This window comes from Suncus etruscus, chromosome 17 (assembly GCF_024139225.1).
Source record: "Suncus etruscus isolate mSunEtr1 chromosome 17, mSunEtr1.pri.cur, whole genome shotgun sequence".
NCBI classification, from domain to species: Eukaryota; Metazoa; Chordata; class Mammalia; order Eulipotyphla; family Soricidae; genus Suncus; species Suncus etruscus.
The window spans coordinates 37,899,691-37,921,971 of NC_064864.1; the positions used below are offsets into that span (position 1 = coordinate 37,899,691).

At 35.0% G+C, this 22,281-nt stretch overlaps 1 protein-coding gene across 1 annotated transcript in view; it reads right to left on the reverse strand.

Moving 5' to 3' along the window:
* The window catches only part of LOC125994800 (protein FRA10AC1), a 29,378-nt gene that overhangs the window by 1,164 nt on the left and 5,933 nt on the right, over nucleotides 1–22,281 (reverse strand). The window contains exons 5-12 of the mRNA XM_049764324.1: nucleotides 21,546–21,622; nucleotides 20,510–20,593; nucleotides 19,695–19,779; nucleotides 14,214–14,259; nucleotides 11,948–12,061; nucleotides 10,657–10,699; nucleotides 8,688–8,806; nucleotides 1,435–1,513 (exon numbers count right to left, since the gene is read on the reverse strand). Of these exons, the coding sequence (XP_049620281.1) occupies nucleotides 1,435–1,513; nucleotides 8,688–8,806; nucleotides 10,657–10,699; nucleotides 11,948–12,061; nucleotides 14,214–14,259; nucleotides 19,695–19,779; nucleotides 20,510–20,593; nucleotides 21,546–21,622 (647 nt within the window). The remainder of the gene's footprint in view (nucleotides 1–1,434; nucleotides 1,514–8,687; nucleotides 8,807–10,656; nucleotides 10,700–11,947; nucleotides 12,062–14,213; nucleotides 14,260–19,694; nucleotides 19,780–20,509; nucleotides 20,594–21,545; nucleotides 21,623–22,281) is intronic.

Here is a 22,281-nt window from a genome sequence, read left to right on the forward strand (position 1 = left end):
AAAAAAAAAAAAGCTGTTTTGGGGCCGGGAAGGTGGCACTAGAGTTAAGGTGTCTGCCTTGCAAGTGCTAGCGTAGGATGAACTGTGGTTCGATCCCCCGGCATCCCATATGGTCCCCCCAAGCCAGGGGCGATTTCTGAGAGAATAGCCAGGAGTAACCCCTGAGCGTCAAACAGGTGTGGCCAAAAAACCAAAAAAAAAAAAAAAAATAATGTCTTTATAATCAAACCTAATGAGGACACATTTGTGAATTCTGAGAAACAGAAAGCCTACATGCACAGAAGGACGTAATCATGTCCAATATTCTTTCTCCAACACAGCTGATTTCTATTATACTGAGAACATATAGAATAATAAACAAAATTCAAGAGGTCTTGAAACTAAAATTTACTATACACTTAACTGTATTTACAGGTATTATGCAAGATCTTTTACATTCATTTCATTAAATCTTCACAATAAACTATGTGAGCAAAAGAGGTCATTTGTCCTCTTCTAACAGATGACGTCTATATGGCAAGCATCCCAGTGTATCATAAAAACTGACATTTCATACTCTCCAGATTTTTTAGGGTAGATGAGTAGGCCCTCCCAAAAAGTGTTCAGGGATCCCACTGGAGATTCTTGGCCAACAGGGCAAGAGGGCAAAGATTAAAGGATGAGGATGCAGCATTGCTCAGGTCCTGTGATGCTGTGTCAGGATATTTAGAACATCCTGGTTGTAAGAGGGGAAGAAGTCTCCAGGGACACATTTGATGTGCTGGGGAAACTCGAGGGTCACATCTGGAGGGGAGCCTCCTGAGGCTAAAGGGCCTGAAAAGCTTCACCTGGTGAAGCATGGGGGACCATGTGGTGCTGGGAACCAAACTGGGTCAAATGGATGAAAGGTATACACCATAAGCACTATACTATCTCCTGGTCTCTCTGCCAGGTTCTAATCCATAATTCTTCTTGTAATGTCTATTATGTTTTGATGTGATGCTAGAAAACACAGATAAAGCACATGCAATCCATGCTGAGAATAATGTACACATTGAGTCACTGTCTTCGTATGATAAGACGGATGCTATCGTGTCAAGTTTTGGGCTACCTCTATAAATATCCAGAAGATGTATGGGCATCCTAAGTAAAGTATCATAAAAAGGCTACTCAGTAAATTAGTAAACAGCATTTCTCTGAAGATTAAACAAAGCCCTGAAGGTCACTAGGAAAAGTGAGGTGAGCTGAGGACAGACTGATCCACTAAGAGTAAGCTGGACAAGCTGGCCACAAACAATGGCTGGGAATAAACTCTGATTTTTATCAAGCTAGACATTTATAGGCATTAAACAGATATTTATGATGAGATTTATTTTCATTTACTGCTATCAAAGTAGCTGTGGTCATAGCTTCCTAAATTGAGGGCATAAATCATTTATTAATATTAGGTCTTACTGTGATTTTTCATCTGTCTCTGGTAGTGGGCCTTTCCAAAGTTCAGATTCTGAAGTATTTTCTTCCTCATCTGAGCTTCCTATTCATGTAAAAAAATTAAAAAAAAAATGCATTACATTTAAAACACATTGAACTATTCACCAATGTAATTAACTTTGGATTTAACTGCAGTTTGGTTTCAACTTCTATGGCTCTTTAGAAATTTAACTCTTCCACACCATAAGTTAATTTTAAAAGTTAAATAAATAAGCTGAGCTATACCAAACAGTCTCAGCAAAAATACCAAGAATTTAAAGTTTTGTGGAAAAGTCTCTAAATGTAGCAATGTTAACACCTTCAAGAACGTTTACTAATATATCTCTTCTTAGGTTTCTCCTTTTTCTCACACAAAAGACAGATAAGATTGTTGTAGAGAGAATATTCACATTAAGACCACAATATCAAGAACTGTAGTAGTATGTAGGACCAGATAAATTACACACCCACAAATTATCAGTTACTAAAAAATTCATGCTGTGTATGCCAGTTAGATCTATTTCAGTAAACACATTTTCATATATTGATAGAAGTAAAAATTCCATAAATTTTTCCTTCAAGATAAATATACATTTGATACATATTGATATATACACATGAATATATATACATATATATATCATATGTATATACACACAGAGACCAACATGTTCATTATAGAATAACAGTAAAAGAAAAAACCTAGTTCCCATCAGTTAGGTTAAAGATGATTAAATAAGTACATATCCCTGTATCAAAATGCTTTATTTTTATATATTTGTATATAAATTTTATATTTGTATATATTTATATTATACTTTATATGTATCAAAATCTTTATATTTTTATTAACATAGAAAAATATTCATGCTACAATAACTTTATACATTTTCACAACTTATACTCTGTAACTAAAATTATAATCAGATTTATGTTTAAAATATTGCAAATATGTATGTGGGTATAACATAGACATATATGACTATATTATAATAGCTATTCTTTTTTTGTGTGTTTTTTTTTTTTTTTTTTTCGGTTTTTCGGGCCACACCCATTTGATACTCCTGGCTAAGCGCTCAGATATTGCCCCAGGCTTGGGGGGACCTATGGGACACCAGAGGATCGAACTGCGGCCCTTCCTTGGCTAGTGCTTGCATGGCAGACACCTTACCTCTAGCACCACCTCGTTGGCCCCATAATAGCAATTCTTTACTAATGCTAATTAGTATATCTACATATTGCCAGAGAAATACTATTTCTCTGAATAGTATTGCATATATATGTGTATTATGGGTTTGTAAAGCCCAACTAAGCTTAATAATAGTGATATTACCTGTTAGCCTGGAAATAATGCAACATTTCACTTTAAGCTTTTCCATTTTTTTTGTATTTTAAAATATATATTGTCTTCAAAATCAGTAAAAACAATAAAAATGCAGTTAAAATACTTAAAAATAGATCATCCTGTATTGCTCAACTAAATATTATGAAATATTAAAAAATGTATTATGTGACAATAAGATTGTAAGATACAAGGTAATTATATTAGCAAATAATTCCTCCCCCATCAACCATTAGTCTGAAAAAGAACTGAAAAATCTGGCCTGTCAATACAGACTGTCCCTTAGTCAAACACATACAAATATCAAAGAGTATTGATTTGCCATGGTGTTTCTAAACTTTCACCTGCTGGACTTTGATTCTTGAAACGTGTGTCTTTGAACTCGGATTCTGAGTCTAATTCTGTCACCAAAATCACCAAAACAAAAATGGGAATGGATTTGTATTCTAATAACGATGTAATTCTAATAATGATGGTAAAATTCCACTCAACAGGAATCATTAGAATCATCCATGTCCCAAATAGAATATGTGAGAATAAAAATGTATTATTTTCATAAAAAGTCATGGCCATGAGAAGAGCATAGAAAACTGAATGATGCCTAATAAAGCTAATCACAAAGATATAACTTTGTTAATGTCAGAGAACAAAATAACCAGAGTCTTTGAAAATGGGCAGCTAAATTCAAAAGGCATTATTTAAAAAGGAATAAGAGTTTCTTGTTCTCTTGTTCCCTTTGGGTTTTTTTTTTCCCTACATACTAGCCCTTCTATACTAGCTCTATATCAGACAAGCCACTTTTGTCCAGTTTATATTATAAAATAATTCTCCTTAAAAAAAACACAATGAAAAGTGGTCAAATAGCCTTAAAAAAATCAAATCTGTAAGATTGTGCTATCTGACTTTTAAGTTACCTTACAACAGGTCATCTCTACAATAATGCAACATTATTTCAGTGAGAGAGGGATGTCTCTAGAAAGAACAATTGTAAGGACAATAGAAAATGATGCTTGCATTAGTGTTAAAACCAGGCAGTAAATATCACTGAATTAGAAGGGGACCTCAACGTCTTTAATCCAACCCTTATCCAATGAACAAATCTCTTATTGCAAAGTTTTCAATAACATGCTGTCTAATCTATGTATGAATGTCTTACTACTTCCTGAAGAAACTCACTATTCCACTAATTTTCAAATAGATCTAATCGCCCAATTAGCACTATTAGATTTGCCTTAAATAGAGGCGAAAATCTGTTCTAGGGTAATTTTTACCCATAGACTCCTGTTCTGTCAACCATAATTATTTAAAAATAAGCCACCTTTATAAGTATCTTATAAATATCTATTATTTCTACATTTACATTCTTCCTTTTCCCCTCCCATTCTTTTAATTTTTTTCTTAGTCAAACAGCTACAATTCTTACAATCTTCTTCCTATGAAGTGATTTAAAATTCTCAACAGTCTAGCTGTTTTATTTTTGTTCTGCCTCGACTTAATTTTCTTTTCTTTTTTTTGTTTTGTTTTGTTTTGTTTTTGGGCCACACCCGGCAGTGCTCAGGGGTTACTCCTGGCTGTCTGCTCAGAAATAGTGCCTGGCAGGCACGGGGGACCATATGGGACACCAGGATTCGAACCAACCACCTTTGGTCCTGGATTGGCTGCTTGCAAGGCAAACACCACTGTGTTATCTCTCCGGGCCCCTCGACTCAATTTTCAATACTGCTTTTAGAGATTTTGCATACAAAACTGCATACACCTTTGAACAATGCAAGCAGACTATTTTAGTTTTGCTACATATATATGGATACTCAGTAATTTGGCCTAATGTAAGAGTGGCCAAAACCTTCGATTCTTGTCAGATTATGAGACTAAACTTTTTTTTTTTTTTTGCGGGGGCGGGGGGGAAGGTGGTGGTACTATACATGGCAGTGCTCAGGACTTACTCTTGACTGCCCTCAGGGATCACTCCTGGTGGGCTCAGGGGACCTAATTGGATGCCAGGGATCAAAACCAGGTGGCCCTGTGAAAGGTAAGCTTCCTGCCTGCTATATTACTGCTCTGGTCCTAGCAGGCTTAACTTCTGACCAAATCAATTCCAGAAAACAAAAATAGAATCTCTGTAGTGTCAAACATTTTTGTCTCTTGACAGAACAATAGCCATATTTTTCAAGGACTTGCTTTGTGACAGACATTTTACAAGTATGTTTCTCTCATTTAACTTATAATGAAGTACATCTCTTTATACAATATTTGCAGATAGAACTAGTACACATAAAAATAAAGTCACTTAGTGTGGATACATTAAAATGTATGCCAGAATTAGATTACAGTAAACTTAGTCAATTTGATTATGTGAGTGATGATATAAAGGCTTGGACTCTGAAATAATAAACCTGTGTTTAATTTCAGCACTATTTAATTATCTTAGGCAATTTGTCTAAATTCTCTGGTTCTTTTCCTTATATGCAAAATGGGACATTATATATCTACTATTAAAACCAAATGAGGTGATACAACATTAAACCACTAGTCAGTTAAAAAAAGATCCTTTTAAGCATTCTAAATTGGGGGAGAATATACTTTTAGAAGATACATTTTTTAGGCCTGTTTTCTATGATTTTCTTTTCACACAATGGATGTTATGAAAGAAAACAGCTTTGCTTTGTTAACCATCTTATGATAGTATAGCAATTGGAGCTATAACCAAATTCTTCCAAATAGCCTAAGTTTATAGTTTCATAGACAAGAAATTCACCATCTGCTATGTTCCTTACACTTAATTATCCTAATTAAAAACATAGGCTATTTTATGCAGGGATCATATTTTATGTTCTCCTAAGAATACTGTCTAAATTTAAAATAATAAACCTAAAAAAAATCCCACTTTGAAAAATAACCCACTTAGAATATCTGAAATCAATTTAGAAATAAGCTCTTCAACTCTTTTTTTATAATACTTTTCAAAGATCATACTCAGATGAAATGAAACATACAATTGTGCAATTAAAATTTTCCAGTTCTACAAAGGTATCTGTTAAAGGAAATGAAGCTAAAAAATAGTATAGATCTACTAATTTTTGTTCTGTTTTGTTTTGTTTTTTTGGATCACACCCGGGAGCGCTCAGGGGTTACTCCTGGCTCTGAACTCAGAATTTGCTCCTGGCAAGCTCGAGGCACCATATAGGATGCCGGGATTTGAACCACCATCCTTCTGCATGCAAGGCAAATGCCCTACCTCCATGCCATCTCACCGGCCCCCAGATCTACTAATTAAAAAAAAAATGATCAGTCCCTCCAGTTAAGACCTCAAAGCAAATCTTTCTTCTATACTTTTTTTTTGCGGGGGGGGGGGGGGGCGGAGGGAGTAGCCAAATCCAGCAGCACTCAAGGATTAAACTGTGTTTGGGAATCTTCCCTGGAGGGCTCAGGGGAATCATCGGCGATGTGGGGGAGTCAAACCCTGGATAGCTACATGCAAGGCAAATGCTCTCTCCACAGTGCTATCACTCTAGTCCTCAAAGAAAGTATAAGGGTAGTAAAATAAAAAGGGGTAGTAACAAATGAAATTCTCTCTCCTCTTTCTCTGTCTCTCTCTCTGTATCTCTCTCTTTCTCTGCCTCTCTCTCTGCCTCTCTCTCTCTGCCTCTCTCTCTCTCTCTCTCTCTCTCTCTCTCTCTCTCTCTCTCTCTCTCTCTCTCTCTGTTACAAATGAAATTTTCTAATAAAAGGAATCATAAACCAAAGCTTTCCCATGAATGGTAACTTTTAACCTAGATAAAAAAGGGAAGAGAATGACAAGGAAAATCTCCAAAGAAAGAAAGTCAAGAACTGGAAAGCAACAACTACGAAGAATGGGGGCTTCAGAGAGAAAGTAGTACCCACGTGGCCAACCCCTAAATGGAAAGAAGTACCGTATTTTCCGGCGTATAAGACGACTTTTGAAACACAAAAAGTCAACCGAAAATCGGGGACTGTCTTATACGCGGAGTATATCCTGAAAGTCGCTAAACTTAAATTGTCTGAATATTGCCACAAAACGAATTTTCCAACTCGATCCTGCACCGATCACTGCAAGGCTGCTCCGACCGCCTCTCTAGCTCAGCCAATCCAAGCAGGCTTTTGATGCATGCAAATTAGACAATGTTCTGTACCGAATCTGTCAAAAGCCTGCCCATTTTGGCCAGAGTCAGAGAGAAAGTCTATTACAGTATAACCTTTGAACCTTTGCTTGTTGTGATTGGCTCACTGTGGTACATACAGGTGCAGCACAGGAACGTTCTGTCTGATACAGCAAATATAGGCCTAAACCTATGTTTTAGCTGCAAAATTAGGGGGTTGTCTTATATGCCCAGTCATTTTATAAGCCGGCAAATATGGTACTAGATTTTCTAGAAATAGAGAAATGATTTGGGTAGAGATTAAAAGTAAAATAGAGTGTGAAAAGCAAGCCTTGTATGTGAGCTCATGTAGCATCTTTGGGTTTTGTGTAGGTTCTGATAATTAAGATAATTAAGTCTTAAGAACATCAGGAAATTGAGACTTTATGGTCAATAGGGAAAGGGAGGAGGATGTAACAGTGGATGTAACCAATAAGAATACAGCAGCTTAAGAATGAGAAAATAGGTCTGGAAAAAAGAGGTAAGAATTAAGAAATATGTCACTAAGGAAATAAAACTAAGATTTGCTGATAAATTACAACTAAAACTTGGTGAAATTGTATTTTTAAAGAAAAAAATGACTGTAAAGATATAACATAGCTAATAATCTTCATGGCTGGAGCAAGAGAGCCCTCTCCTGTCCAGATGTTTTATTAACACTGGCCTAATCTAATTCAGCCAATGTACATATTGGTTCTGCTTTCTTAGACTAAAACTGAAACTAGCAGCAACTATATAGTTATATAACAAATACTGCATTAACTTACTTGAATTTTTTCATTTTAACAACCCTATGAAGTCATACAGTAGTGTTTTCACAAACATTTTACAAATAAGGAAATAAAAATCAAATTTTAAGGACTTGAGGAAAGAGGTTGACTGATTAATAAAAATTTAATAACTATTTACTAAGCACATGTGCAAACATATGATGCTAGGTTCTGAGTACAATACAGCAATTTCTACCACATCAAAAAGCTCATCACTAGTAAGAAAGAAGCCATGATAATTAAAATCATAGCACTTAAAATTTTACATTAACTTGGAGACTTATATACTTAAAATGATCAATGAACCATTCACATTTTTATTTGATTCTCTGGAATAAACTCATGTAGTACAGACAAGAGAAAAGTACAATTCAAAAAGTTCAGTACTGAGAGACACATGATAGCATATCTTTTAGCAACAACATCAGGAACTGGAGTGCTTTTGCTGCGTATCATTTGCCCCCCAAATTAAACTTGTTCTTAAAACTTACTAAATTCTATATATTTTTTTAATTTTTTGTTTGTTTGTTTTTTGGGTCACACCCAGCAGCGCTCAGGGGTTACTCCTAGCTCCATGCTCAGAAATCACTTCTGGCAGGCGTGGTGGGCCATATGGGATGCTGGGATTCGAACCAATGACCTTCTGCATGAAAGGCAAACGGCTTACTTCCATGCTACCTCCCCGGCCCCTAAATTCTATATTTAAATGTTGTCAGTTTCCTATTTAAAGGAAAGACAGAATTCTAAGTGCATTTAATTCTCCATTCAGAATGTAGATATTTTATCTTTTTTGTTTTTGTGACACACTTCATTTGCTCAAGGTTTAATCTTGGTTCTGCACTAAGGATTCACCGTGGCAGGGCTAAGGGGACCATAGGCTTGAACCTGGCTCTGTCACATAAGGGCAAACGTTCTACTCAGCTATATTATTTCTCTAATTCCTCAATATTATATCTTAATTCCCTTTACCTTTATCCTTGTTCTTGAAAAGTTCTTCTGTAGAAGATAATCTGGACTTTTTATGTGCTGACTCTTCATCGTGTTTTTTGGTTTTATCTTTTCTTTTCTTTGACTTCACTTCTTTTCTCCTTTTGTTGAACAACAACAAATTAAAGTTAACTCTCCTAACTTTTACTTGTGACAAAAGTAAAAAAAATATCAATGGGAAAAAAAACATATCAGTTAAAGTATTTTGACAAATGTGATCTCATTAGAAACTTATGAGAGCCTATAAATATTTTAGGTTAGTATATCAAGACAATTTATATACTAAGATAATGAAGCTTGGAATACTCAGACAAAGAATGACATATACAAACCTTTGTAAATATACATCATGGTTCTACTATTCTCCTCCTTTCTATTTATATTATATGAACTAATCCTTTAAAAGACAGTTATAAGAACAAGCCTCATTTCCTTTCACATAACTCATGAACAGCTATACTTTAAAAAAGCACACAAGAAGTGGCTGAAACCTCTGTAATTATTCTAACCACCAGTACATTAAAAAAATTCTCTTAAGAATAAAGGCATTTGTAAAGGTACAACTGTATGAAGATAGGTTTATTTATATAACCACTTATGATAATTTATCCTTTTGCTATAGTAGATTTATTTTAGACCAGTCTTACAAGTTTATCTGTGGTTGATTCTAACCATGGTTGTCTCTTTTGATAACCTCATATCTATTTTTAATGAAGCTAGACAAAGTAAAAATATTTCTGGTATTTTTTAGTATCATTGACTGAGAAAGGAAATATTTAGATCATTTAAATCATCTAAAATATTCTCCTAAATTTAGGGTTAAAATAATATTATTTTTAACACATGCTATGAACAGTGCATTTAAAATACAGTTGACTTTTAAATTAATATATTAATATACTATAGAGTAGAATTTCATTTTTAGACTTTCAACTGAGTCAGTCCATGAAACCTGACCACAACTACAGAGGGTCTGATTTTGTCTGAAATGAGTCAATACCAGTGACTCCACTAAGCCTGGCTTACCATATGTCAGCAACTGTACAAGCAATTTAATTTAATCCCCTCAATAAACTTAATATCTTCATATGCAAAGATGATATAATAGAATCATAGAGAGTTGAAAAACAAGGCCAAGAGTCAGTTCTACGACAACAGTTCTTTCCTCCATGGTGATGTGCTGGAGGAGTCCTGGTTGCATCTAACCCATTATGGCATCTAACTGGGAGACATCCATGTTGCCCACCTAATGCCCGACATCCTATTGGCCCTAATTGGTAACCGGAAGCTCACACAGCCAGTAGTGTTGAGCAAGCGTCTCCTCCTGGGCGCTTCCCCAATCACTATGTAAACACATTCAAGTTCATTCATTCAACTGGAACCTTATTTTTTTATTGTTTGTTTGGCTTTTGAGCAACACCCAGCAGTGTTCAGGGATTATTCCTGGCTCTGTACTCAGGGATCACTCCAGCCAGTACTAGGGGAACTACAATGGGTGGCTAAGATCAAATCTGGGTTGGCCTCCTGCAAGGCAGGCACCCTAACCATTGTACTATTTCTCCAGCTCCAAAGGAACCTAATATTAATATATGAAATGAGTATTTCACAATTTATCCTAAAAATGAAAAGCTCCAGTGACAAGTTTTAAACAACATTAAAATGACTTTATGGAAACGTCTTAAACTATAACTTTAAAGTATATTGTGGTATCTGAACATTAAGCCCAACTAAAAATTATAGCATCTACCTACTGCCTTGCACAGCCCTTCTCATTTCAAGCTGCTTAGCTAAAGCAAGATATGGCATGCACTTCTTGTTCCCTATGCTATAAGACCAAACAGCAGTGTTTGATATTTATACAATCAACTAATTAAACCATCAAAGACAAAGCAGGTAAATGACTATGTTTAAGACTACTAAATGTTACTGACATTTTAAAAGAAAATATTACCTGTGATGAAAATTTAATTTAGGGGAACATTCTTGGCATAACCCTACAAAAAAAATAATAGCACTGAATCACTGAACTTTAACAACACTGTTACCATACATTGAATATCATAAACTCAATTTTCTATTTCTTTACTATAATTAGAAGAAAACAAACTAATTATCTCTATTTCATAATCACTGGCTTATGTAGAGATAGTACAGATGCTTGGGTGCTTGCCATGTACACAGTTAACCCTGGTTTCACTACCCAGTCAACATATGTGGTTCCCTGAGCACCACCAAGACCTGAGCATAGAGACAGGAGTAAGCCCCAACTACTAGTAAGTATAGCTCAAAATCCCCATAGCACCACAAGTAACAACAGGAGAAAATGAACAAACAAACAAACAAAAAGCTTATGTAGTAAACAAAAGAATACTAAAACACTTGAGGAACTGAAAATATTATACCACCACTTTGGAAAACTGATTTCATTCTGAAAACAAACTTTGTTTCAAAAAAACAAAAACAAACTTTGTTTCATGGGCAACAATGGGTAAGCCCCTGTTAGATTCTGAGCATCACCAGGAGTGGTCTCAAAGCACCCAGATGGGTGCATACACACACTAGGTGTGGCCCCCAAACCAAAAACTTTATAGAAAGTGCATGAAGTGAGGGTTGGGAAGATGGGTTAAAGGATGGAACACATGCTTTCACACAGAGGCTCTGAGTTTCAATCCCCACTATTATAAGGTTCATCCTTGACATAAATCTGGAGTGGTCATATAATTAAAGATATATTTACTTAAAGAATTAAAAGACTATCATGATGTAAAAAATAAGGTGACACATGAAAATTGTTTTAAAAAAATAAGTGACAGATTATAAAGTATGTATATTAGGAGAAATTACTATCATTTAGAATATAACCCTTAACTTTTAAGATTGGTATGAAGAGCAACTATACACTCAAAAAATTGTGCCTTTTTTGACACAAAGAAAATGGATTTATGCTTTTTCTGATTCTCTGAAACAAACTGTAATTTGTGACATTCTCAAATTAACAGCAATTAACAGCTTACATTCACAATCAGAACTGCTTCAATTAAATGTAACTAAAAGACCGAGAATACAAAAATCTAAAGCTCCATAGATCTCTGAAACTTTGGGATGTCTAAAAATAAGATAATATAAAGAGCACTCCCCGATAAAGTAAAAATTTTGAACTGCGTTTTAAATTTAGCTGATATATTTCAAATCTAAACCATTACATAAATTTGTCAATCATTTCACAACTAAAGCCAACTTACTTAATTTAACAAGTGCATTTCTCTTTTCACCATGCTCAATATAACCAAAATTAACTTCCCAACTCTTCAAGCCTTCTTTTTTATCACAAATTTTATTTCCACAGAAAAACTGGCCTGCAAAGAGAAGAAATATTTGCTCTGAGAATCAGTGACAATTTTTACCAACAACATCTGGTATTATCCTCATATTTAAATTTTCCCCCTTTGTGTTTTTTGGGGGGGAGAAATTTACTCTAACAAATTCTTTGTTCTATAGTCAGCATTCAACTAAACATAATAACAATTAATCACAATAACTAAAGCATGCTCAACAAAAGTATATACAAGAGGCAAATCAAATCAGAAATCAAGGGGCCGGAGAGATAGCATGGAGGTAAGGCGTTTGCCTCTCATGCAGGAGGTCATCGGTTCGAATCCCGGCGTCCCATATATGGTCCTCCCGTGCCTGCCAGGAGCAATTTCTGAGCCTGGAGCCAGGAATAACCCCTGAGCACTGCCGGGTGTGACCCAAAAACCACAAAAAAAAAAAAAAAAAATCAGAAATCAGAAAAATACTTTCAAAAAATTGTCAGACATACTGCTCATAAAGCAGAACAAGTGTTATATTTAGTTATAACATTTTAATAACTCCCTATTAGGAATATGACACTTTGAAAACTGAGAGTATTGAAAGAGTGTGCTCCAAAATATACTATAAAAGAATACATACATTTTCCATATATATCACTTTAACATAGGTAAATTTTCTTCAATATCTAATAGCAAAGTTGATTAAAATTGGTAATTTTATGTATAATCATAATAGCATATATTTAAGTACTAGCACAAATATACATGTAAAGCAGTTTAAAATGCTGGTACTTGGACACGATACAGTATAAGGTATAAAGTCTAATGTTCTCAATATTAAATTCCTTGACACAAAAATTAATACTAAAATTTTTGGGAAGAATGGGGGTCACACTCGGCAGTACTGAGGACTTATTCCTGTCTGTATGCAGGGACCACTGTGTGGGGGCTCAGGGGACCAACTGGGGTTCTGAGAATCAAACACAAGTCAGCCATGTGCAAGGCAGTTGCCCTATCCACTGTACCATCATTTAGGCCCTACCTTTCTACGTTCATCATCTATTAATACCTATTGAATAAAGAAAAAATGACCCCAAGGGAAAAAAAGCTACTCATTAATTAACTATGACAGAAAAAAGAAAGAAAGAAATCATAGCAATAAGCTTTCTTTACACTTCTCAATTTTTTTCAGTTATTGGAATTTAGAAAATATCGGGTTTCAACAACAGCATTATTTTCATAACAATAAAGGTATAAAATTTTAAAATTGCAAAAGACATGTAATATTTCTCATTATTTTATGTAAGAAACAAGCTCCTCTCCTATTCATCTACATAGTAAGTTGTAATTCTACAAAGTTAAAGAGCTTGAATTTATTATGTTTCCTTCTCCAGAGTACTTCAGGACTGATCTTTTATTATCTATCTTTTTTTACTGCATATCCAATTTTACATGTGACATAAACATCCAGTGTTTAATCATTTTCAATGTAACCTTTATTTGCAGTTAAAATTAAAGATGCTCCTATTCATATAGTTTTCAGCACTTAAAATTGCAATTACTTGATAAAAAGCTAAATTTATACAATACAAACTATTCTGATTTTTACCAAATGTTTGATCATTTACTATAAAATAAAACAGTTGGCTTCAGTCTCAACAACTCTTCAAAATAAGAACCACCCTACCCTATATATATTTTAGATTCAAAAGGTAAATTTAATTTTTATTTTCAAAAATATAGATTTGAGGGGCCAGAGCAGTGGCGCAAGCAGTAAAGCGTCTGCCTTGCCTGTGCTAGTCTAAGATGAACCGTAGTTTGACCCCTGGGATCCCATATGGTCCCCCAAGCCAGGAGCGATTTCTAAGTGCAAAGCCAGGAGTAACCCTTGAGCGTCACCGGGTGTGGCCCCAAAACAAAAACAAACAAACAAACAAACAAACAAAAATATAGATTTGACTGAAACTCAAAGATACCAATTCATTTTTCAAAATAATGAAGGTGAAGAATCAAGTATTCATCCAATTAGAGTACTGTACTAAAAAATCCTTAATACTTGAATACATCTTCAATTTTATTTCTGCAGAAAGTTCTTCATTGTATATGTTAGGAATGATCGTAGTCTTAGTTGATGATTTCAGTTCAACAACATAATAACCACAGTCCATTAAAAAGTAAACATTTGAAAATAAAGTACCTTTTCCTGAAATTACTTCTTTTTCTATTCGCCATCTAAATCCAAACTGATAAGAAACAAAATGATAAAAAATTACTTTGAACAATTACCAAGTTAAGAATTTTCTATACGAGAGGCCAGAGTGGTAGCACAGCGGTAGGGCATTTGCCTTGTACACAGCTGACATAGGTGGGACCTGGGTTCGATTCCCAGCATTCCATATGGTTCCCCCGAAACCAGAGCAATTTCTGAGTGCAAAGCCAGGAGTGATTCCTGAGCACCACTGGGTGTGGGCCCTCCCCACAAAAAAAAGACCAAACAAAAGAGTTTTCTATATTTATAACCTTAAAAGTTATAGATGTCAGGCAAAAAGATCATATATGTTAATTTAAAAAAAAACATGCCATCTGTGACACAGAAAAACAGGCTATGGTTTAGCAGTGACACAGTATAACATAAGAGAGAATTGCGTTGAGTCAGATGGTTCATGTTTAAAGCATAGCTCATCACTTGACTATTGTATAATATTGACCAAGATAATTTCATCTTTTTTTTTTTTTTTTTTGGTGATGCTCAGGGGTTACTCTTGGCTCTGTGCTCAGAAATCACTCCTGGCTTGGGGGACCATATGGGACACTGAATGATTGAGCCCAGTGATCGAACCACCATCTGTCCTTCCTGGGTCAGCCACATGCAAGGCAAACACCCTACCACTGACCATTGATCCAACCCCAATTTTATCTTTTTATGTGTTCCTTCACATAAAAATAAGTAGTACAAAATCTTTGTTTTCAGGGGAGGGAGCTGAGATTCAAACAGGGTAATACAGATTATAAAGCACTTAAAATAACACCTCATACATAGTACACAGGTTAGCTGACTATGGCATGCTGCACATTTTTAAAATAATGTTATATCAGAACATAATCATATTCATTACCCACTATACTGTAAGACTTCAGTAGTAATACTAAGAAATTATAAAGAAAGAACAAAGAAATTACTGTCGGGATGTTTACAAATGTTTGCCAACTTGCTCTTTGACTTAAGAAGAGCCATTTTCACTCCAGGTCAGTGCATCCAGAAAGGAAAAAAGCATCAGGGTGAGGGGAGGAATCATCCAGACACACAGTCTCAAGTCTGAGGCAGATAACATACTGGCAGCATGTCCTCTTTGACTTTAAAGAGTAATTTTTGCCCCAGGTCAGTGTCCCCAAATAAGAGTGTAGTCACTCACTTTGCTCTCCGGCCATGCATTTCTCTAGTCAATAAATCCCACCACAATACATAAAAAAACACCACCAAAGGTCACAATGGAAAAACATTGTGAACCCCACTATACTTAATGCATGAAGATAGTAGTTCTAAAGATCCTATTAGTATCAGCCACCTGCATATACTCTCTGATAACTTTAAAAAGGAAATGTTGAGGATGTTTAAGGAATTCAAAGAACCATGGAAAAGAAAGCTAATAAGACTCAAGAATATATGAAAATAAAAATGAGAAAGCTTCAAACAGAAATGACAACTGAAAAACTCGGTAGGTGAAATGAAAAACTCACTGGAAGGCCTCACAGTAGAGTAACATCTGCTGAGGACAAAATCAGTGAACTGGAAGGTGAGCTACATAACAAAATGTTTTCCAACTCATATATAGAAAATACTAATATTTATTAGTTGACATTATTACAGGTCTCTTGGGTTCACAAAGAATATAATCTTTCATCTCCCACATACAAGATAACATAAAACTTGGGGCTGGCGAGGTGGCGCTAGAGGTAAGGTATCTGCCTTGCTAGCACTAGCCAAGGAAGGACCACGGTTTGATAACCAGGTGTCCCATATGGTTCCCCCAAGCCAGGGGCAATTTCTGAGAGCATAGCCAGGAGTAACCCCTGAGCAACAAACGGGTGTGGCCCGGGGGGAAAAAAAAGATAACATAAAACTCACAAGCAAAAGACTGAGCTGGGATTACCCTCTACTTTCAGTCTAACACTCTTCCAATTCCACTATCTCAGCATTACTTTTAATCTAAACTGGGAAATCTCTTACTAAATACCAGCAAATTCAGTCTTTAGTCATTGGCAAAATCTGGGCTAAGACAATAGGAAAGGGCAATGTTGCTGGTTAAAAATCCTAAACCAGGGCCCGGGGAGATAGCACAGGGGTGTTTGCCTTGCAAACAGCCGATCCAGGACCTAAGGTGGTTGGTTCAAATTCCAGTGTCCCATATGGTTCCCGGTGCCTGCCAGGAGCTATTTCTGAGCAGACAGCCAGGAGTAACCCCTGAGTACCGCTGGGTGTGGCCCAAAAACTAAAAAAAAAAAAAAAAAAAGAATCCTAAACCAGAAAACAGTTAAACTTCCACAGTATTAAAATATAAATTTACATTTTGTTTTGCCTAAAAATGATTTTTCTCCAAATACATTTTTTCCTTTTGTTTTCTGAGCCACACTTGGCACTCAGGGATTACTCCTGGCTCTGTGCCTAGAAGTCACTTCTAGCAGGCTCAGAAGACCATACAGGATACTGGGGATTGACCCCAGGTTGGATGCATGCGAGGCAAATGCCCTACCCATTGTGCTATTGCTCCAGCCCTCTCCAAATACTTTTAAAATGTTTTCACATTCATTTGGTAACTTTTCAATTGTAGGAAATGGTTTAGTGTTCTATTCAGCTTAGGACAGTAACTTAAAGGCCATCTCTAGAACTATGCAGAAATAACCTTTTATCATAGGTTACTGTATCAGGAAAGATAATTCAAAGTGTTCATTTTCTGGTTAACTGGTTTAAAAAAATCATTTATTAAAAGAATTAGGCAATTTTGTACTTTAAATGCAAATGGGGACTAAAAATACTTTGAAAAATTATGATTAAATTAAATTGCCCAAGGCTAGGGAAAAATAATTTACAAATTAAAGTAACTGTTAAATTTTATTTTTTTAGAGTATAGTTTGGGGACCAGGTGGTGTGGTTTTAAGAATCAAAGTAGGATTAGATGCATGTAAGAGATGTGTCTTGGGGCCAGAGCAGTGGCACAATCAGTATGGTGTCTGCTTTGAGTGTGCTAGCCTAGAATGGACCACGGTTTCATACCCCAGCGTCCCATATGGTCTCCAGGAGTGATTTCTGAGTGCATAGCTAGGAGTAACCCCTGAGCGTCACTGGGTGTGGCCAAAAACCAAAACAAAAAAAAGAAGAGAGAAATGTGTCTTAACCCCTGTTATCTCTACATCACCTCTTTAATTCTACTTTCAAGCCAATGTATGCTTGCATGCATGTTAGTACTGCTAACGTGCATAGGTTAGGATGTCTACTGAATCATGCTCAAATGCATCAAACAATAGTTTTCAAATAACTTATTCATCTATACAACAAATAATTATTAAATGACTTAGCTAGACCTTTTGCTAAGGATAAAATGTAATCATTAAACAGTGTCTGTCATTAGTTATGACATATGGAAGATAATATAACAAACTACTAAAGATTACAAGGTTAAACAATGGAGTTAGATGGGATTTGGTGCTTAGTCTCCCCTTCTCACTCTACCTTCATGCACACAAGAAGAGAGAATACTGATTTCCTAAGACCACCTATACAGACTTTTATGTAAAACAAAACAAACTTTCAGTTCACTTAAGTCAGTGGCCTTTGGGAGTGTTATATATTTTAAACAACTGAATCCAGTCATAATAATAAAATAATTCATCTAAATTCTCAATTATAAAAGAGGAAAATAATGATGAATATATATGATGAACAAAATAATGATGAAGAGGAAAATAAATGATAATAGAGGAAAAGCAAAAAACATAGGAATGGATATGTAGCATAAAATATTCATAAAAATGTCCTAAATATTGGGGTCAGAGCAGTAGAGCTGGTGGTAGGGCATTTGACTTGCATGGGCTAACCTCGGACAGACCATGGTTCGTTCCCTCAGCATCCCAATGGACCCCCAAGCCAGAAGCGATTTCTAAGTGCATAGCCAGGAGTAACCCCTGAGCATCATTGGGTGTGGCCCAAGATCCAAAAAATAAAATAAATTAAATTAGAATAAAATGTCCTAAATATTTATTACTTATATTAGATAATGAGCTAGGAGCTGGTTAATTAAAAATGAGTATGGCATTTTCTGTGTAAATAAAGCTACTAGAAAATGCATTCTAGGAAGGAATCAAAAATATGATTCTGGGGTCCGGGCGGTGGCGCTAAAGGTAAGGTGCCTGCCTTGCCTGCGCTAGCCTTGGACGGACCGGACCACGGTTCGATCCCCCGGTGTCCCAGATGGTCCCCCAAGCCAGGAGCAATTTCTGAGCACATAGCCAGGAGTAACCCCTGAGCATTACCGGGTGTGGCCCCCCCCCCAAAAAAATATGATTCTACTTGCTCCAATACCACAAAATAGGTCAAAAAAAAGTCACTATCTTTTCTCATAAAATAGGTCTCCCTTACATGCTTGGGACACAAGGTGTATGGGAAATACTTAATTTTGCTATGTATCTAATACTTGTCTAAAGAATTCTAAAATAAAAAAATAAACCTCTCTATATTTAATATTTCCCTAGTAGCCATACCCAAAGCCCCCACAAGGTACAGCTAATTTCTTATCTGTTCTTAATGTCATATCAAGTAATCACATTCAAATGGGAAAATACATTTAACGTTAACTTCAAGTAAGTATGATTACCGGTAGCAATGTATTTTTCCCACCCTTTAATAATTTATTTTTTAACTGGAGAATACAAATAATTATTTTTGTAGGTAGATGACAGAATTTTCATTGAAGGGCATATATACAGCAGATATAGTACAGCATGTAAGTACTGAAAAACCCTCTACAGATGAATCAGGAATGAAAAAGCTGCTTTGTTATATGCTTCTTACACGCAATGTGCTATCATTAATTTCCAGTAGATGAAACTATAGCCAGGTTTTTATACTGAATTTGATAGTCAATAAGTAATAATAAACATTAGTACACTAGAAATTGAGAAAGTATTTGGAAAGCAACAAGTGTTTTCAACAGGACTATAAAAATGAATACTACTATTATCTATAAGAACATAGTGATACAAACTACAAATCAAAGATACTGACTTCTTTAAAAACCTAAGCATTGTTCTGAGATATAATTAAATAAAAAAAGAAATGCTCGGGCCTGGAGAGATAGCACAGTGGCGTTTGCCTTGCAAGCAGCCGATCCAGGACCTAAGGTGGTTGGTTCGAATCCCGGTGTCCCATATGGTCCCCCGTGCCTGCCAGGAGCTATTTCTGAGCAGACAGCCAGGGCAGACACCCTGAGCAAAGCCGGGTGTGGCCCAAAAATCAAAAAAAAAGAAATGCTGCAATAAAACAAATCTTAGATTAAGTGGGACATGCAATCTAATAATAATGAATAGTATATATATAGTATTTATATAAATATATTTATATATAAATATGTATAAATATATATTTGATATAAATATAAATTTTATAAACGTTTGGAAGACATACCTTATTTTCTTTGTATCTACTGAGATCTGCTATGCAATATTCTTTGAATAATTTATCATAGTATTTCTTGGCAAGTTTCTTCTCCCTAGACCCATTAAAAAAAACTCACACATTTCAAAATTCAACCACTGCATATGGAAGCAAGTCAAATAACATAAATATTAATGTTTCTTTAAAGACTTACTACCTCTACAGAATATATGAATATGAACTATTTATAAACTATTTACAGTGTTTCTCACAAGAAAGGGGATGAAGGACTAACAAAGATGAAGGACACAAAACTAACAGATATTTATCCTTCACCTTTTTTACCCTATGTAACATCTCAATCTTTTAAACCATTATAAGGTATAACTCTTCCCCAAAATAATCTTAAAATTTTAAAGGAAGTTTTTAACTTCACACTACATACAGCATATTTAATAAAAATGTTACAAGCTATTTTTCCAAAGAAAAGTCAGGTAATGTTAAAACTATAGAAAACTGGGGTCAGAGAGCTAGTACAGTAGGTAAGGTGCTTGCCTTTCATACAGCTGAACCATATTTGATTCCCAGCATGGGATCATTCCCTGAGCCTCACAAGGAGAAATTTCTGAGTATAAAGCCACAAGCACAACTGATTGTGGTCCCAAAACAAAAGCAAAAACTCATATAGAAAATTATCAAGAGAACTAACTTTAGTAATATAAGGAATGATTTTGTCTAATATTAGAGCTTAAAATAAGTAAAGATATAAGAAAGCACTCGCAGGAGAGGTAAGAATTATTTGATTAAATTATTTGATTCATGATGCCTTTGATGGCTAATATTACCAATTCATGTCCATTTCATCCTCCTCATTCCATAGAAATCTATGATTTTCTCGTATAATGTCCATGTCAGTCTTATCATTTTCCCTGTAAAATAAAGCCATTTCAACTTAATATGAAATTAGTAAATTTTAAAAGACTTAAATGGTTCTGTTGTATTTTTAAACATGAGTAAGAATATCTAAAGATATAGAAAATGCATATATGTATATATGGTGACCTATTTATGAAACACTAGTATCTTCAAAAGGTTGCTTACAAGGAACAAGTTAGATGGGTCAGGAATTTAATCCCTTCCAGTACTAGCTACAATTTACAAATGGTGCAAAATTAATAAAGCTAGGAAGAGAAAGCTGAATAAACACTAAGTAAGAAAAATGCATAAAAATATTTCAGAATCTTAGTCAGTACTATCATTTTATTGAGATCTAATCTTTAAACTTTATAAGAGTATTCCTTATCTCATTTCACTACGGCTTCCCAGAAAAACTGAAAGAAACTGAAGAAAGTTCAAGGGGATAACTTTCCAAGATGCAAGCATTTGGGAAAAGAAAAAAACTTTTGAGAAGGCAAATAAAATTGATGTAGATGACTTAGTAATATTGAAGCATCTACCAACCCAAAAAATGTTAAGCCAAAAAGTAAAAACAAACACAAAATCTGATGTAGAAGAAATCTGAAATCTGTGCCTATTTGCCCTTCTTTTTAAAAAGCAATCCCAAACATCAAGGTGTAAAGAGTCCATTATATCAAGTAGTCTTCCCAAAACATGATTACTTCATAATCAAATATTAAGTCTACCTCGCATACCCTGCTATGCCAAGGGTAGACATAACGCAGCTGATGAAATCCAGGGCTTCTTGCTAAAAAAAAAATGGGACTTAAGTTGAACTATTTAGCTACAATTTATAACATAATAAGGAGACTGAAATGGGAACCCTGGTGGTGAGGTGGGTGGGAATCAGAAGACTTAGCAGTTGTGGATTTTTAAAGATATTGATATCTGGGTCCCATTCAAAGTAAGTTTCATGATGCTTACCCTAATCTCCTGAAGTCTTCTTTTTTGCCACCATAGTATAAAATATAGTCATTTACAAATTTTGTATGTCTTTGAAACTAAAATGTACAAAATTAAGGAATTAAGTCACTTAGAAGTTGTCCTGTCAATATTATAGTAAAAAGTTATTACAGATCTATTTCCATTTAATATGAATATATATTCTACGTTACACATGATGATAAATTCAAGACTAGATGAATAAATATTAAACCATTAAGAGTGAAAATTGTGGAGCTAGAGAGATAGTACAGGGATTTGGGGTCTTGTTGGCAATGAAGCCAACTCTGATTCAATCCCAAAACTACAAATGGTCCTCTGAATACCACCAGGAGTGATAATGAAGCAGAGTCAGCAGTAAGCCCTAAGTATCACTAGGCGTGGTCTAAGCCACCCTCATCCCCTAAACAGAGTAAATTTGTAAATTTTCTACTACAAACTGTTCTAAACATTTTTTAAACATAAATTACTCCTGTGATAAAAGATATGTACATCTGAGGAGAAAAAAAGCTTCCTACTTCATAACTGAATTGCTTACTGACTCTGACCACACTCATTTTAATTATCACAATGTGACAAATTATAGTTTCTAAAATTAAAGGCAAAAAGCACAATTCCTTTCTGTTTCATTCCTTTAAGTACCTTTCATAAATATATTTCAGTCATTACAATGATTATAAAGCTACTAGAATACTAAGTTTATAATATAAATCCTAAG